General features: G+C 30.6%; 1 protein-coding gene across 3 annotated transcripts in view; it reads left to right on the top strand.

The window, feature by feature from the left end:
* The first annotated feature begins 216 nt into the window (after window positions 1–216).
* Window positions 217–18,826, top strand: part of LOC117172767 (zinc finger protein 84-like) — a 24,453-nt gene continuing 5,843 nt past the window's right edge. Inside the window, exons 1-5 of one of the 3 annotated variants that reach the window (XM_033360972.1) lie at window positions 217–458; window positions 595–749; window positions 11,556–11,699; window positions 11,775–12,304; window positions 15,915–16,652. In XM_033360972.1, coding sequence (XP_033216863.1) covers window positions 428–458; window positions 595–749; window positions 11,556–11,699; window positions 11,775–12,304; window positions 15,915–16,652 — 1,598 coding nt within the window. In that variant the 5' untranslated portion in view covers window positions 217–427. Of the gene's footprint in view, window positions 459–581; window positions 750–11,555; window positions 11,700–11,774; window positions 12,305–15,914; window positions 16,653–18,826 lie in introns of all 3 variants that reach the window. The other 2 variants (XM_033360973.1, XM_033360974.1) reach the window with 2 other exon arrangements.

Raw genomic sequence — 18,826 nt, 5'->3', positions numbered from 1 at the left:
ATTTCCATTTTTTCCTCTTGTCCGGTCAGGTGACAGTCAGATTACCGGAAATCGGTCATCTGACGGTTACTCTGCATCTCTAGCGTGACTAGCGTTCTACTTGCAGCCGCAAGATGGCTACTATGAATGCGGCTCTGACTAATGCATGGCTACCATCTTACGACTGGAATTGTATATTTCCCCCTTCCCGATTTTGCTTAGCACGCATGTCGCCATGTCAGGTCCTTCCTTCTAATTCATAGGACCATGGCACAACTATAGGTCGTATTATCTTGGTTATGTTTATTTTTTTTCGTTTTCCGTAGTAAACACTGGGTTAACAAAGTTCTCTCTCGTCTTTAAATTATTCCTTGTAAAAAAAAAACAAGCAATCGTTAAACCCAGTATTGCAAAATGATGCAATTGTTAACGTCAAAGCATATTCTACATGAAGAATATTCACGGATACAATAAATCAGGTTAGATAGAAGATAGGTTATCGAAATTAGACCAATGCATGATAATTTTGTAAACATTTTCTATACTTGCAAGACATATAAATAATTTATGGCTGTGGAATTTTTTAATTTAATACATTCCAGATACTTTTCAAAGGTAAAAAGAAATTTCTGAAGATGAAAATGAGTGGCTCGAACCCACCGGATTTTCAGAGATGCCGTCTTTGTGCCCTTCCAATTTCTTCTAATTCACTCATTTCTTTCGTCAATACTATCTACGAGCCCATGATCGTCAAACTAAAATCATTTGGAGTGAGTTCATAAAATTATACTTATTTAAACTATGATCTTGTCCAAAGAAAGAGCAGTAAAAGGCTAATTTTTCGGAACGACTAGACACAGCCTATTTTTAACGGAGTTGTCAGATCTCGTTATCCAACTCTGACTATTTTTTTAGATAATTAGGGCCTGTTCCTGGTTTTAATCAAATCTGTATTCGGGGTGAAAAATAGGCTAATTTCAATAGTTTTTGTATAAAATTCTTTTTTGGATTGTAACCTGAGCATAAAAAAAAAATAAATTTCACCCACAAACTATTGAAATTGGGCCATTGTTTACTCCAAATACAGATTTTATTCAAGCAGAAATAGGCCGAAATTACCTAGAAAACATGTAATTCTTTAGTATTTATGACGTAAAATCCTTAGGGTGTGGCCCTGATTTTTCAGTTTTTGAATTTCTTTACTCCTAGTTTTGTTCGAATGCCCAAAAAATTTCCAAATTGGAGAAAAATCTATTAATATTTAAGGGTCCAAAGACCATGAAAATTTCCATTATGAGGAAAATTGAGCTTTTTTGTAAATATAATATTTAAACGCGGTGATATGTTACAAATAATATTTATTTTTATCTATATATATATATATTCATTAGGGTGGTCCAAAATCATACCTGTTAAAATTTTTTTTTATTAGAAGGCATGCCACCGCCTGATTTTGTGAGGTTGCCGGAAAAAAATCCCTCCAAGTATGAGCTAAATTGTTTAATATTAAGACGTGCAGCAAAGGCCCTACAAATCCCATAAGATAAACATGGAGAAATTTTGATTTTCGGAAAATTGGGATTCAGGTTTCTGGATTTAAACTTAACTTTTGGGAGATATTAGGAATTTGTTGGGAAGTCTCTAATTAATCATTCCCATTAAATTACTTAAAATGTGTATGCCCCCCCCCTCCTTGTGGAGCACCAAAATACTAAAATTGACGTTTTTATCCAAAATTGACACATAAGTTCTCTGTTTTTCCCTTTTTTGCCATAAACTATTTTTTTTGTCAAATGGATTGTTTTAAAGTATTTGTCAATTAATTAACACTTGTTTAAACAATTTGATTTTTGTTTAAATAATTTTTTTTTGCACTCTCATTGAAGGGCAGATTTTTTATGATTGATTTGACAATTGAACATTTTTAGGAATAATTATCTTTGTTTCAAGCATTTAGTATTTGTTTAGACATTTAATTATTATTTAATTGTAACTTTTTCTTAAAAAGAGTTATAAACTCTAATTCAAATAAAATTAGTTAGCTTTTGTGCTTATTATTAAATATCTACGTCATTTAGATACTAGTACCTTATTTTGTAATAAATTCTTATTTGTTTAAATAAATTTTGTTTCTTTAAACAATTTTTTCGAAAATAAATTTTTGAAAATTTCTGTTTTTTTGCGGTAATTTTGTTGTTGTGGTACTCTTTCATTGTTGAGAGCAAAATTTTTGGTTTTGATTTCCAGTGACGTTAAAAAAATACAAAGATTTTTAATTCCTTTAAGAATACTAACAGCAAACGACAAACGAGTGTATGTACGAGCGTGATGTAAAGAAACAAATTATAAAAATAATTTCAGAACGACAAAATAGAAGGTAATTTTTGTAGAATGAAGTCTTACTAAAAAAATAAATTTTTCCTGACCAATGTAAAACATTTTATGAACAAATGTTAGTTATTTAAAGCATTTGTTTGACATTTAAATATTTAACAATAAGCGATATACTTGATTGAATTGAGAAAAAAAATCAGATTTTTGAATCATAATCTCCAATAAAATTTTACATTAATATTTAATAAATTTATTAAACAATACGATAATAATTTTTTAGGCTAAAAATTTGGCTCTTTACAATGATAAATTACCACAATAATGGGAGAAAAACAGAAATTTCAAACATTTATTTTCGAAAAAATTGTTTAAACAAACCAAATTTATTTAAATAAATTATAATTTATCACAAAATAAGGTACCAGTATCTAAATGACGTAGATATTTAATAATAAGCAGCAAAGCTAACTAAATTTTTAAAAACTAGAGTTTTATTCCTCTTTTAGAAAAAGTTACAATTAAATAATAATAAATTATTAAAACAAATAATAAATGCTTGAAACAAAGATCATTATTTCTTAAAATGGCCAATTGTCAAATCAAACATTAAAAATCTACCTTTCAATGAGTGAGAGCAAAAAAAATTGTTTAAACAATTGTTAATTAGTTGAAAAATACTTCAAACCATTGTACTTGACAAAAAAAATAATTTATGGCAAAAAAGGTAAAAACAGAGATTTTACGTGTCAATAATTTTGGGCCAAAATGTCAATTTCAGTTTTTTGGGGCATTTTTGGGGCTCCACAAGGGGGGTGGGGGCATCAAAATTTAAAGTAATTTAATGAAAATGATGATTTTTTTTTCTTTAAATCTGAAATTTTTAGCTGATTCAGATAGTTATCGTTTTATTTTTTATTTTGATATGGTATATCGTCTTTTTATGAAATCCGATGGAAAAATTGGAAAAAGTTTCGAATTAACAAAATGGCGGTGGTTCTTCTGAAAGTATTAAAATTTGATTTTCTCGAAAATTCCACACTTATATTTTACAAACTTATGCGTCTCGTGAGTTCTATGCGGACTAAATAATTGTTGTGGCCAGAAGAATTTTTTAAAATAAAATAATTTTTTCTCAAACAGAAAACACGAAGAAAATATTTTCTGGAAATCCTCACATTTGTATATTTATATTCTCATTCATAAGAGTGTAATGTAATTCTCCAAATTTTCCATTTCTAGTTTTTAACGGATTTTTACGTTTCGGCACGCACAAAATCCGAAAATCATAACATTTTATCGGTGTCTGTATGTGCGTCTGCCTGTCTGTATGGTTACCTGCATGTTGTAACCACGCTAAATTTTGAAGGATTTCCCCAATCGAGTCAGCCTTTAGCACACTTCTTAAGGTCCCGAAATGAAGGTTAAGTTCGTTAAGCAGATATTTCCAAACAAAATAAAAAAATTTAGAGCATTTTCAAAATTTGAAATTTTTTTCCAATTTGAAATTTGTTGTCAAAGTTTCTTATGTAAGGATAGAAGACTTGCAAATCATCAAAAAAATTACATTTCGATGAAAATTAGAGAAATTACATACTTTTGGAAATGTTTTAAAAAAGGAAACAAACCATTTTTAATGGATTAAGAAATATCAATCCAATTTCTACTAAATATAAAACATATGTATTTCGAGAAGCAATATTTGTTTTTAAGAGATCCGTAAGTTTGAAGTCTTGTTTTTAGTAGATTTGAAAAGGATTTGCAAATTATCTTGCTGAAGTTTTTCAATTGGACACAAATTATCGAGTGCAAAGCGATAGTGTTGTAATGAGAATGTAATCGTCAAAGCCGTAGATGCTCTGAGAACCTTCTCAAGCTTTCAGCGGGCGCGCTGCCGTAAAATTTACAACTGCGTAAATAAACCTCTCCTATACGTACCACCTTTCGCTGTGCGCTGAGCTTCCACGTACCTTTTTCAATATCAGTCTCTTTCTGAACTCTAGGCAGACGATTTTGCAAATAATTGTTATACGCGTATTTACGTGTAAGTATATTACGTATCCTGTACTATTTTCTCTGAATTTTTCCACATTTATTTTGTTCCATAGTGGGACCGAATTTTCGAAAAGCTGGCCAAAAGTATAACATGGGCCAAATTATGGTACTCGGGTGTTTTTGGGATCGCTGATTACGAATCCGATATAAAAAATTTAGAAAACAAAATGGCGGATCCAATATGGCGGACGAGTATGCTAAATAAATTAGGGGTTCCCTACCGAAAGAAATCTCTGAGTTTTCTTTAGCGAAATAGCCTGGCCCATTTGAGTCTATAAACAAAGTCGACTTGACACAAAATAGTCTCGGAGATAGTTTGAGCGATTTGGGTCCTTTTCAAGATCCTTTTAGTGGTCCTTTTAAGAGTGGTGCGACGGTAATATAATGTTCTTCAAATTATTAACACTTTTTTTTAATTGATGAATTTTTTCATTATACTTATTTATAATTATAACTTATATACTGATATACAATTTTCTAGTTGAATTCAAAAATGTTCTATTAATTCCAATTTTAAGGATTAAAAAAAAGTTAGATATCTGAAGTCATCGAAACCCGTAGATTCCGAATTATTATGTTTTAGACTGTTAACTATGAAATTAAAAAAATCCACTTCTAAATTTTAATCCGAAAGCTTAACAAAGGACCCTTGAGTGTCGGCTACTCTATTGAGATAGCCTCTCTGCTTGTTATTTATGATCGTATTCTTATTTCAATTTCGGAAAGGATATTTTAAAGCCTTCAGACCATTTAAACGAGCTTCCTGGACCTTTAAAAATATCTATCTGAGTGCCTGCGGAGAATTTCTCTGAGCTTCTTTGACCTAAAGAATTTTTAGTACATACTCAAAGATTCTTTTTGGTAGGGTGTTGAATATTATTGTGAGGTTGGAAACAATATGGGTTTTTGTAGAGGTGGCGCCAGGGATGAGTACATATAATACTTCACGTATATTACATGGTTTTCGACATGTATATTACTACGTATATTACGTCCTTAGTTTTCTAAAAATGTATTTTACATTTGATCACCTGACTATATGGGCGGGATTTTTTAATTCTTTACTCTAAAAATACCCAATTGCCTTAGAGAAATAACTAATATTGAGCAATTAATTCAGTATTCGTCATTATTTATCACATTCTTAAACAAATTATTTAAAAAATAATAATGTAGGTGTTTATTGTCCTTCATAAGTAATCGTTCGCGCTCGAAATTAATTTTTTCCCACGGTTTCCCCCCATGAAATGTTTTTTACACTTGTTTTTAACATTTTTACTCTTAAAATTAAAGTAAAATCGATTGAACAGCTTTATGAGAGTTTATGTCAATTATTCAAAGCTGTCAAATGCAGTCCCGCCCAAGTAAATAACGCTCGCCATCTTTGATATGTATTATACATAGTTTTCTACAATTTTCTACGTAAAGTACGTCGTTTATGTATTATACGTAGAAAACCTCGAGTGACATGTCACAATCCATCTCTGGCTGGCTCTTGTGACTATGTTTTATTTGAAAATTTTACGGCTGTTTTACATGACATTTTGGAATTATTTCGTTAAAAGTGATAGGGGTGAATTTCAAAGGGTAATCGAATATTATTGTTGTTTTTGGAGTAAAACATTGAGAAAATAAAAAACAGACATAACAAAATTTTATGTCTGTTTTACATGGCCACACTTTGGAATTGTTTCGTTAAAATTTATAGGGTTGAATTTGAGGGGTTGTTCAATATTATTGATATGTTTAGAACATAACTTGAGGCTTTAGGAAGGTGACCCGGGGCTTCTGTTTTCAGTTTTTAAATTTTGTGGCTGTTTCACATAGAAAGACTATGGAATTCTTTCGTTAACTTGGATAAAACCGAAAGTCGTAAAATTTTCGACAAGCGTTCGCTCATGGGAAATTACAGGGCGCGCCCGCTGAAAGCTTAAAAAACAAGTCGAAAAAATTGCAGTTAAAATTTATGGCTGTAATTCCCCAGAAGTTTAAATCATAGTTTTCGATTTAAGTTATAATATTTATGATATTTGAGAAAATGTAGTTAAAGTATACGAATTAAACGTATGAAAACGAGCGCGAGTGCGTACTCTCGCGCCCCAGGCGTGCTCAAACTTGGCACGCAGTGCACAATGAGAATTTTCCCGCGCGGCAGGCATTTTTTCCCCAATATTTTTGTACAGTTTTCAGGCCTCAAAGGCCGGTCCCTATATCCTTATTGTACCCTATATTCAGTTAAGGTCCCTAAAGTGCCCTATTTTCAAGATTTGGTCCCCAAATGTACCCTATTTGAGTCACGCACTTTGAAAAAAAAGCAAAAATCAGAGAATTTCTGTAAGAAGTAAATGTAAAAAATAATAAGAGCTGCCACATATTCACTATTACTCACTTTTCCAAATAAAAAGATTATAGTAGCTACTTTTCATTTAATAAATTAATTCATAGGTTAATCACTATTCATTTCAGTTCTATACATTTTTTGAATTATCTTGAATTCTTTGAAGAATTTCAGGGCATTTACAAAGATTCCCAGAAATTTTGTATAGATTTTAATAATTTAAATGAATTTAGAATCATTCGAAGAATTTTTTTATTAATTTCATTAATTTGAAGTGATTTGGAAGCTTTTGAAATATTTTAGGATATAGCATTTTCTAGAGTTTCTAAAGATATGGAACGATTTTACAGGACGTATGAGATTTTTAAATATTTCACGTTATTTTATAAGACTTCCGAGAATTTGAATGATTTTAAAGGATCTTAAAACTCTCAAAGTATTTTATTACATTTTCCTTGATTTTATAAAATATTATCATAGAATTTCATGAGATTTCATAATATTTTAGAGTAGATTATAAAGAATTTATTTATGAGAAGTGAGGTGTTTGGTCGAATCTTAATGATTTAAAAAGATTTAGAATTCATCCTGAATTGATCCTGAGGATCAATATATAAAATAATAAACGGATTTGAAATATTTTAACGTATTTTTTGTTATTTCTTGGCATTTTCAAGAGCTTTAAAAAAATTCAAAGGAATTCGAAGGATTTTAAATAATTTATTTTATTTCAAAAGATTACAAAGAAATTTTTTATTCGTTTCAGCAATTTAGTGGAATTTAAAAGGATTTGAAATACTTGATGTTATTTTAAAAGATTCTCAGCAGTTTTGAAGTTCTTTAAAAAGTTTGAAGAGATTTCAAAAAATATCAATGGATTCGAAATATTTTAGGGAATATAATTTTTTTTAACAATTTCAAGAGATTTCCAAGGGTTTTAATAATTTAATCAATAATTAAAAAATAATTTAATAATAATCAAAGAATGTTTCACAAGGCTCTAGATTTCGTAGGGTTTCGAAGATTTGAAGAGATTTTAAAATATTGTTTTCAATTCATTCGGAATTCGCCCTGAGTTCTTATTAATTTATTCTAAATCCTTTTAAATTGTTTTGAATTCTTCCACATTAACTTAATTTTACACAATTCAATTAATTTTTCCATATTTTTCAATGGTTTTTAATTTACTTGATTACTTTTTTAATTCAGCTTGCTTTTTCAATGAATTTTATCCCATTCTTCATATTTCCCTCGAATTTCTCTGAGTTTACTCAAATTTGATTGTACTCAATGGATTTTTCAGTATTTTTAACAGTTTTTCCAATTCATTTCAATTCTTTTCAAATTTAATTTTAATTGTTTTGTAGTCATTAGTCACTTCTTGTGTTAGAAATTAGTAGGGTTTCAAAGATTTGAAGATATTTGCATTTTTTTCAACTTTCCCTGAATTCTTTTTAATTCTTTGGAATTATCTTCAATTTTTAAACTTACTTACGTCCTTATAAATTCACTCAATTCTTCTTAATTACGTGAATTTAAAAAAAAATTTAAGTTTTTATTTCATTGATTTTTTAAAGTTCATTTCATTTTTTTTTATTTCACCTTGAATTTTTATGAATTTCATCGAATTCTACTCTTTTATCTTAAATTTTTCTAAATTCATTCTAGTTTTACGGAAATCAATGGATTTTTTTTATTTTTTAACATTTTTCCAATTCATTTGAATTTATTTGAATGTAACTTGAACTGCTCTAAAATCTTCTGAAATTATCCTAAATTTTTTACCCTTTGAGTGCGAAAAAAGTACCCTATGAACTTGACCAAAAGTACCCTTTGCTCCCTATATTACATCCCATAGGAACTGTGAGGCCTGAGTTTCTGCTAATAGAAGAAATGCGTCCTATCAGTTTTATATGGGCTAAACGGTTTTTGAACGAAAAAGAAAACGATAAATATCTCAATCAGGTCAAAATTATGGGTGTTCAAAGACAAAATGTGTGTTTTTTGTTTTAAAAGCACATAATTCAAATACGCATAACTTCGTAGAAAAGGTTGTTTTTTCCCGCTAATTATAAAAATATATGTCGCCTAATTTCGTGTGAAAAATAACATATTTTGCCTCCAATATAATATAAACTGTTAGAAAAATCTGTACGAGGTTTAATGTACATGCGTGAGAAGCAAATATACACTGCTGCTACTGAAATGTAACATACATTGGTGTAGTGAATTTAATATACATCTGTATTAAATTTAGTTTACAGGTCAGCATAGCAATGTGCGTGAAAACTCAACGTGCTTTAAGGGCATGTGATACTTAAAGTTTCCCCGTTTTTTTCCCATAAAAATGAAAATTTTTAAAAACTGAATTCGGAGATGCTATAAAATATCATAACGGACGTCCCCGGACTCTTTTTTGAGCAATATTAACAAAAAAAATTATTGTGCATATTCGCTATCATTTCCCAGATTTTGAAGGCAAAATATTTCTTATCCTACGAAAAAAGCCGGGGGAATCTAACACTGAAAAAAAACCAATACTATTTCCTAAGCGCTATGCAAATTAATCACATTTTGCTAAATTAAACCTTTTTGAATTAACCCACAAAAAAAGTGTGTGGGGACGTCCGTTAGCATGTTCGCTATCATTTCCCAAATTTTTAAGACAAAATATTTATTATTCTAGAAAAAAATCCGGGGGAACCTAAAACTGGTAAAATCGACAATTTTCTAAGTATCACATGCCCTTAATTTTTTTAAATCTTGTCAAATATTCTCAATTAAATTAATAATCTAGAATTCGTTGACTAAATTGTTATTTATTATGAAAGTGCAATGTGCGGGTAAAACTTTTTCCTAATTTCGCTCGAAATGGTCAAAATATAAGGCGAAGACAGTTAATTGTAGGTTAGGTCTGTTATTTATTTGCTCAATTCAATTTTTCAACTTGAAATACAATTTTTTCTGATTAACAGGAAGAAAGTATCGTGTTTTATTATTTGCAATCGAAAATTACTGCTAAACTTATTTAGAATTTGTGAAAAATGAAATTATCTGATTTTTCTTGCAAGTGATTAACATGAATGTATATGAAATTTAATATAGTGGTTCTTAATGGCGATTTCAAATACTTGATATATTAATTTTAGTACACATGGGTATTTTAAATTTAATATTATTTTTAACAGTGTAATACAATTTAATAAAATGGTCTCTATATTTTCGCACATTCTTGCGCAAACCTTTTAAAATTAAGACTCAAAACATCCACCACTGTAATTTTGTGATTGTGAATTCTCTTTCGTTAAAAGACCTTAGCTCGAGAGTTTGAGCGCACCTACGGCAACTGTATTTTGTGATTTCCAAATCTCTTTTGTTAAAGCTCTTTCGGCTTTAACGAACACATTCGCATCACGTATCTCGTGCTTCGCACTCTATTTTGTCCAACATGTCAACTTTTCTACATTATACACAACGCTTTTATTTCAAATATAATACATTTTTTATGTAACACTGCCTGGAATTGCTTATTAAAAAATTGCAAAATAAAGCGCAAATTGTGTTTATCATAATTATTTTTACATTTGTTTCTTATTTTTCTATAAATTATATTCTAAGCTGCGCTGAAATATGTATCATTTCAATAAATTTATATCATTACAATTTATAATATGCATAAAAATTGAATCATACTAACTCTTATTTCCTTGTTTTTATCATTTTTATATTTTTAATCTTGTTTTTTACGATTAAATAAAAACTACTGCGCATCTGCATAGCGTCTAATACAGGAACCTATATAGGACCCTATGTGTCCTTTCGTCTTTTCTCTCCTTTTTTAAAAAATTTAATTTTTTAATTTTTAATCTTATTTTTCACGATTGAAAGAAAGTCTACTCGTTCTATCGAAAAATGATTCATAATAAATTTATAGATCTTTTTATGCGAACAATTTTTCTCTGTTAATTTTAGTTCATACCTTGTGTCGTTTTTTCAAAAAATTCAATATTTTTATTTTGAATGTTATTTTTTACGACCAAAGAAAAAACTACGTGTTCTATCAAAAAGTATAGCTCTTTTTTGAACGAACAAGTTTTGTCTCATTTTTTTCGTAGCGTGTGTCGTTAGTCCAAAAATTTTAATTTTTAATGTTGTTTTTTACGACTAAAAACAAAAATTACGCGTCCTATCGAAAAGTGATTCATTATAAATTTGTAGTTCTTTCCAGGGCGCGCAATTTTAGCTTTTTCATTTTTTTCGTATCTTGTCTAGTTTGACCAAAAAATGAAATTTTTGGATTTTTCATTATTTTTGGTACGATCAAATTTTGAATTTTCAACTTTTCGACCAAATTAAAAAGGCTGTTATTATAGTCTTGTAGGACTTTCAAAAAGCAAGTTTTTTCTTCTCTCGACGTTTTTTCATATCATACGTTTTATGGCTTAAAGTATTCATTTTAGTTTGTTTTTTTGGATTTTGAAAATGCTCTAACTCTGATAATTTTCTTTTTATAGAAAAAAGTCATGGGGATAAATTTTTTGAGTTTCTGAGTACTATGAATAACCGTTCATAGAATTTTGAAATCTTGAAAAAATGTTTCAAAAATTTTGAAAACGCTCTCAGTTTTTCAATTTTGTTCCAAAATAGCTAGTTTACGAACTTGTTCTTTCTTTTTATGCCTTAAAAAAGTGTGCCAATGCAGACAAACACCTTCGTAAAAATCGTTTTTTCTGACTCAGTGGGTCTCAAAACGTGGAGATTTGATGAAAACCGACCAAGTGCAATTTTACATAAAACCAATACCTTCTTATTATGATGAGAATGTAAAAAATAAATGCCATTTATGTTTTAGCTGCGTATCAAGAAAGACGATGGTTTACCGGAATGTATTTGTCATGGTTGCACCGGAATATTGACAACATTCATCGAAACTATGGAACTTTTCTTGGAGGCTGACAAAAAACTAAAAAAAATACTGGAAACTAGTAAACTGCCTGTAAGAATATTTTTTTATCAATTGCAAAAGTGTAATAAATAATCACAATTTATGTTACATACATTTTTTTTCTAGATAAATGAAAACCATATTTTTGGTACAAAAACATCAATAGAAAGCAAAGATAATCAGCAAACGAAAAGATCAAAAAGAAAGTCCGGAGAAGATATTAAATATTTCGAAAGCAAAAAGACCAAAAAAAGGGATCATCTCAACCTTTTAAGAAAAGTGCAAACTCCCATGGTAAATAATTCTAAAAATATGGGTGGAAAAGAAACAGAGGACAAAAGTGAACAAGTAGTAAATTTGAAAAACGATTTGACCCATGACAATGAACCAAAAGAAAATAAGTCTAATTCCGAATTAGAAATAATACAGAAACAAGAAAAAAAACAAAATATGGAAACAAACAAGTGTGTAAATAATGTTTCAGATTTTGAATTTGTAAATGTTATTGGCAAACACGATCATGATTACAGTATGGACTTAAATTCGACTTATAAAACAGATGCAAAAGAGGATTCATATAATAAAGCTGAAATAGATATTTCACAGGAAAATGACTCTGAAACACAAATAAAAAAAAATTCTCCCAAACATATCAAGTAAGTGTATTTCTATTTATTAAGGTAGCTCAGAGATCACCAGACACTGTTGCCGAGGCTGTTCCTTTTTACTAGCGAGGAATAAAATACGAAAAATAAAATTTTTTTATTTTGCAATTAGTAATTTAGAAATATTGTATTCGAAACCTAGGTTTTTCGGCGAAAATCTAAAATACAACTGAAGTAGTTAGAAATGTTTCTATTTTTAGAAATGAAACAATCTTAGAGCAATAAATCGATTTAATTAGTGTTTTTACCCAGGATTTTAATTGGCTCTTTTTAGGGCTAGAGTCGGCCCTTTTTAGAGCCATCAAATATTTAAAACGAAGGAGAATTTTTTCTTTTTTTTCAAATATGTAGAAAAATATCAAATATTATTAATTAAATTATGAATAAAAATATTCGAATTCATTTATTTACTTTGTCGACATTGAAGCGCTGGTGTTTGCGCTTAATTTTTTGTCTGTTATGTATAGAGTACGTAAAATTTAAAGGCTTACAGCATTTAAAAATCTTCAATTTTGATCGGTGAAAAGAACAGTGACGAAATTCCGTGTTGAAATTTGTTGGTTACAATTTTGAACGTACAATAGAAACAATTTTTGATTGAAAGGTTTAAAATTGTTGTTCGATTTTAGGTACATTTTGTGAAATAATAGTGTAATATAAGAGACAAATGTGGTCCAAAGGATTTTGGAACATTTTCAAAATTACGGGAGTTATGCCATGTTGAATTTCGGCATCACATTTTTTTGAAATATCTATATTCCTAAAACAATTGAGCGAATTTTAATAAAATGTGTAGGTGTTATAGATAAAAATATATGCTTTAAATTAAAAATTAAAAAAATATATTTTAATTTTGCCCAAAAATATGTACAAACAAATTTTGAATTCAGTTTTTCGTCAAGAAGGGAAAAAATGGCTCTTTTTTTTAGACATTTCAGTTTCTTCTAATTTCACATTTAATTTAAAAAACTGATGGTGACTCTTTTAGATCACGAAATAATGTCATTTTAGTGGGACCGTTCGTTGCCACCGCGCTGCTCTCCCATTGTCGCACAGTGGAGAAAGAACTCATTTTTGGACAAAACCGCCTGACACATACCATCTAATTAAAGAATTTCAAATTCTTTAAAGCCTGACATAAATCGTTGTAATAACTAAATATTATTCTCAGTCGGTTAGATTAACAATAAAAAAGTGCTTTTTGAGCGAGTTCTCGTCACCTCTAACTAATCGTTTAACAGTTTGAGGTGAATGCTCTACTTTATCCTAAATTGAATAAGAACCTCTCTGATTTTTTATTTCTAATCGACATGTGGTACAAGTATATTTGTCTAAGCCAACGGAAAACGTTTCACGAATGAATTGTGAAACTTGCCGAAGTTTTTTATATCGACTCTACTTTGTTTCCACTTTGCAAAGGGATTAAAAAATTTTATTCACGGCATCTTTTCTTCAATAATTACATAAATTAGCCTTACCCTTAACGAGATTTCAGACTAAAAGTGAAGAAACGTGGAGTTGCAGTTGAGAGGATTTTCATTTGTCTCAAAAGCAATTGTTTTGCAGCAAAAATTATCATTATGCTTCACTTAATCTTGTAGCCAAATAATTCTGTTTGGTCAACAAAGATATTTACGTGGTTGAAAACAAAACAGGCAAGAGGATGATACTTTGTTTCAAGACGAGTTTTTCTCGAAATGTTCATAATAATTATGAACAATTATGTTTATAAACAATTTTTGTTAAATACACATTGCGATCATTTTTTTTCGTTAATTGGCTAATTTTTTTTGTGTGAAATGGACTAGTACTGTTTTGCCAAAAACCCTGGCTGTCATGTTTTCATAGCGTCAAAAGCTCTTCATTATAAGATTTTGTGAAAAAATGGTCTATTTTAATGTAAATATTTTGTATAGAAAAATTGCACATTTTGACATTATTTTGTCATAATAGAATCAACGAAATCTGTATTTGTTTACAAAAATGGTTTAAATAATTGTTAAAAGTAGGCTATTTTGACTAATTGTAATCGCACATTAGTATGTGTCGTATTTCATACAAAAACTATGGATTTTAAGTAGCTAATCATGGCAAATAACGAAAAAATTAGTTTCGTTTTCATTAGTTCCTTTATAGCATTATTAAAATTTTGTTTGTTAATCTAACGAACTGAGAATAATTTTTAGTTAGTTATTACATCGATTTATGTTAGGTTTTAAAGAATTTGAAATTCTTCAATTAAATGGTACGTGTCGGGCGGTTTTGTCCAAAAATGGGCTCTTCCTCCACTGTGCGACACTGGGAGAGTAGCGCGGTGGCAATGCACGGTCCCACTAAAAAGACATCTCGTGATCTAGAAGAGTCACCATCAATTTTTCTAAAATCAAAGGTGAAATTATAAGGAATTGAATTATTTGAACAAGGAAATGGTTTCAGAAATATTGACATTTAAAAAAAATGTGATGCCAAAATGTTGAACGCTAAATTTTCAATTTTTCCCTTTTATAACTAATTGAAACGTTTGAATTTTGAAAATTATATTGAACAATAAAGACTTGTTAATTCTTAAATAATTAAACGGTCCCCAGTGAAATGCAAGTAGACTCTACGACACTTCTCGTTTTCTGGGCTGTCGGGGAAGCAAACAGGAAGTGTCAGGTAACCGTCTCTCCTGCGTCAAGTCGCGTTCGATGCAGTAGCAGTGATCGTAACTTTGGCATATTTAGCTACTGCGCTCACCAGGTGCAGCGACCCTCATTGGTCGCTTTTGGCGTGTAATTCAAACCAAAGAGAATTAACAGTTATGAAGGTAAAAATATATACTAATCATACATTGCACATTAATATAAGAAATTACGCAAATTGTGATGTGAGGTGAGAGCAAGATAATAAATCGTACATTTTTTATAATTAATAGTTTTTTTTTTTAGTTCCAAAGACTAACTTTTATTTCACCAAATAATTTTTAAATAAATATACTTCTAACATATAATATAATATGTATAAATATTCACATAATTTCATGTAAAAATTGCCAGTGCAAAAGACAATAATACTAGTTAAATACCTGAAAATAAGGTGTTCAGCTCAGAACAGTTATTTTTAATTCAGAGAAGCCAAATAATGAGGCTCATAATGAGAAAAAAAGAACAAAAATCATCATTGCTAATAATAAAAATCCAGCTAGTGTCTATTGGTACTATAAAATGCGGCTATTTGTACCAATATTTGGCTACACATGGCTCGTTAAATAAACAATTTTATATACGCATTGATATTTTTTTCTAACCTTACATCACATATTACATTATTTTTGATATTAATGGTTAATTTACAATCATAATCTATTTTAATTTCAATAATGGTTAATTATGCCGGTTTGAATCACGCGCCAACAGCGACCAATGAGAGTTGCTGCGCCGGGCAAGCGCAGTAGCTCAAAATGCCAAAGTTGGGATCACTGCGCAGTAGGCGTAGCCAACCACGTATGCGTTTGCGTGAGATGAGACAAGGAGTGAGGGCAAGCGAACGAAGGAGAAATCGGGAAACGAGAAGTGTCGTAGAGTCTACTGTATTGTTACCTGACGTTATATTGTTACAGGGTACTGACGTTGGATAAAGTGCGTTTGAAAAAGGGAAAAAAAGTCCATCCATCTACGACAACAAGTTCTCTTCCTCCAGTTTACACGAAACCATCAGATGACAAAGAGATTGATGTATTTACATGCTTGGAATGCAACCAGCTTTTCTGGAATAGGGAGAAAACTCTCGAACATATTTATAAAGAGCACGCACGAGGAGCGTTGACTTATAAAGCACGATATATGGTAAAGAGGATAAAGAATTCGAAAGCATATAATTCCCGGAAACAGATTGTGTGTATGCTTTGCTATTTCCTAGTCCCTGATTCTGATCCCAATGCCTACTTAGAGCATTTGACAGGGCATTATATGAGACTTTATAAATGTTTTCACTGCGAGCAAAACTTCTCGTCAAGGGAAGCTTTTGAAAAACACAAGAATGCTTATAAGAATCACATTATGATGTGCAAAATTTGCGACCAGACTATGCCGTTAGAGGTTTTTGCGGCTCATCAAAGGAGTCATTCTTGGTTTGCTCGTACTCAAGCAGTAAACGAGAAAAAGTTGTTAAAGGGTAAGGAAAGATCGAAAAGTTGTAGTCAAATAAGTGATGACAAATCAGGAAAAGGAGTGAAGCATATTGACAGACAAAATACTATTCAATCGGAAAAATCTGTGGAAACTGACTTGGAGGAGATAATTTGCGAGGGCGCAGTGAATATAAATGAAAGGAGATCTGAAGATAATGAAACTTTTAGGTAAGATGGAGTTCTGATTTTATTTTATTCTTGTTTTAAATTACCTGCGGTTTTTTGCCTCGAAATTAGTGCATATTTTTTCTCGTATTTGGAAAAATAAGCATACTTGCAAATCGAAAGAAAAGTATTGCACCTGATCAGAATTAAATTTTTTAAATTATTTTGAAAATAGGTGCACAGACTGGTCACTAAAATGCAACAAAAAATATTTCCGGCCATTTTCCGAGTATTAGAAATTTCATTCGGTTAATAACATGAAATAATTTCAGTCTGTAAACCTGATTGTTTTTATTTAAAGTAATATAATGTAAATAGCAAATTGAAGTAGTGAAGGTTTAAAAACTGAATAATTTGCAGAAATAAAACCGTTTAAAATTTAGGTGTTGGAAGGAAGACCAGAAATTGAACATTTAATTAAACCATATTTATTATTTTTAAAAGGAGGAGGGTCTCTAAGGACGGTTTTTGGCCCAATTTAGATTTGGCCCAAAAAATTCCTACAGTATCTACTAACAATAAGAAGTCAATTCCGCATTAAACGGACCACCCTCATCCCCCCTATTCACCCCAAGGTCACTTGAAGGTCAAATTGCAGAAAATCCAGAAAAATATTTTTTTTCAGCTCTACCGTGATAGAAATTCTTTTAAATTGGCTTTAAGTTGACCTTAACTTGACATAGAGTTGTTAAATAAACCCCTTCAGATGGAGCGTTCCCAGGTTATATCAGGTTTTTTTGCAGTTTGACCTTATAGTGACTTTGAATCTGATGTGATGGAGATCAGCGGACCTTGGATTCGAAATCAGTGACCCCAAAAACCTATATATGTATTTCTCTTAATTTTTGTTATTGGGGTTTTCCCCCCAAAAACACTGTATAGAAGCGGTGAAGTTTTCATTTTCGAAAAGGGTGTTTGGGGTGAATAGGGGGAATGAGTGTGGCCCGTTTAATGTGGAATGGACTTCTTATTGTTAGTAGATACTGTAGGAATTTTTTCGAATTTTTTGCGCCAAAACCCGTTCTTAGAGACCCTGCTCCTTTGGCTCATAAAAAAAATGTTTTGACTAGAAAAATTTCCAATGACATGGTTTTTAATTTTTGTTGTTTACTCTACGTCATTAATCTTATGTTTTGAATAACTCGAACTTCGATAATTCAGGTTAAAACCTTTTGAAAAAGGTACGCGCTTAAAGGATTGGGAAAGGAGTTTTTAATAAAATAAATTTTGAGTTCGAAAACAATGGTTTTGGCTAATTTTATTTAAATTTATGTGGACCGTGAGACACAAGGAAGAATCTATGATTTAACAGTCATAAAATCGTTTAATTTTGAACAGATTTAGAATGATGTTCATTTCTAAAGTTTTCTACGGTTAATTGTTGTCATTTGAAATGATCGTAACACTTTTGATGTTCAAGCGGCCAGCCTGGGTTATTTCTAAAATAGATCAAAATATTGTTTAAATCCAGTTTTATCTTTTTTTCTATTGTCAGTACCTATTCTTAAATAATGTTTTCGAATTACAAGACATATCAGGACTGACACACAGTCACTTAAGGGTGTTGGACTCAGACTCTGTCCACAAAATTCAATCACCTCATTTTACTAAATAAATACTAGAATGAAATAATTTTTAAATGCCAAGCTGTTACTCCTTTTTTAAATAGAAGTGTATATGCAGAGGGCAAAATTGCTTAATTAAATGAAATTTTCAAATTGTAACCTTAACTACATACACACTTTTGTTTAAAAACGAAGTACCTACACCGCAATATGTAGCTTCTCTGGGGAACCAGTGAACTCTAGTCTGCGGTACGTAAACGAAGGAGCAATCCATCTAGGGGGTAATAGAAAAGTCTCCTAGAATATCTAGGGCACGAGTTTTTCTCATGCTCCCCAACAATGATGTGATCGCCGTTTTAAGGGATAATTGGAACCAGGGTTAACAAGTCCTTGACAAGGGATATGCCTTCACGGAGACCTTGGTCCGCCAGATTGAACCCTATAGTATGTAGATCCGCTCCCTGCAAGCGTGGTTTTGCGACGTTTAACACCGATGACAGTAATATTTTTGCACTAACAAGGAAACTATCCCAGGTGTCCCTCACCGATTTTGATGAAACTGCAATATGTTGTAGTACATCGAAAAATAAGAGACACGTATTTTTTTTTATC

Source organism: Belonocnema kinseyi, chromosome 5 (genome assembly GCF_010883055.1).
Source record: "Belonocnema kinseyi isolate 2016_QV_RU_SX_M_011 chromosome 5, B_treatae_v1, whole genome shotgun sequence".
NCBI classification, from domain to species: Eukaryota; Metazoa; Arthropoda; class Insecta; order Hymenoptera; family Cynipidae; genus Belonocnema; species Belonocnema kinseyi.
This window is presented reverse-complemented; position numbering and strand designations above follow the sequence as displayed.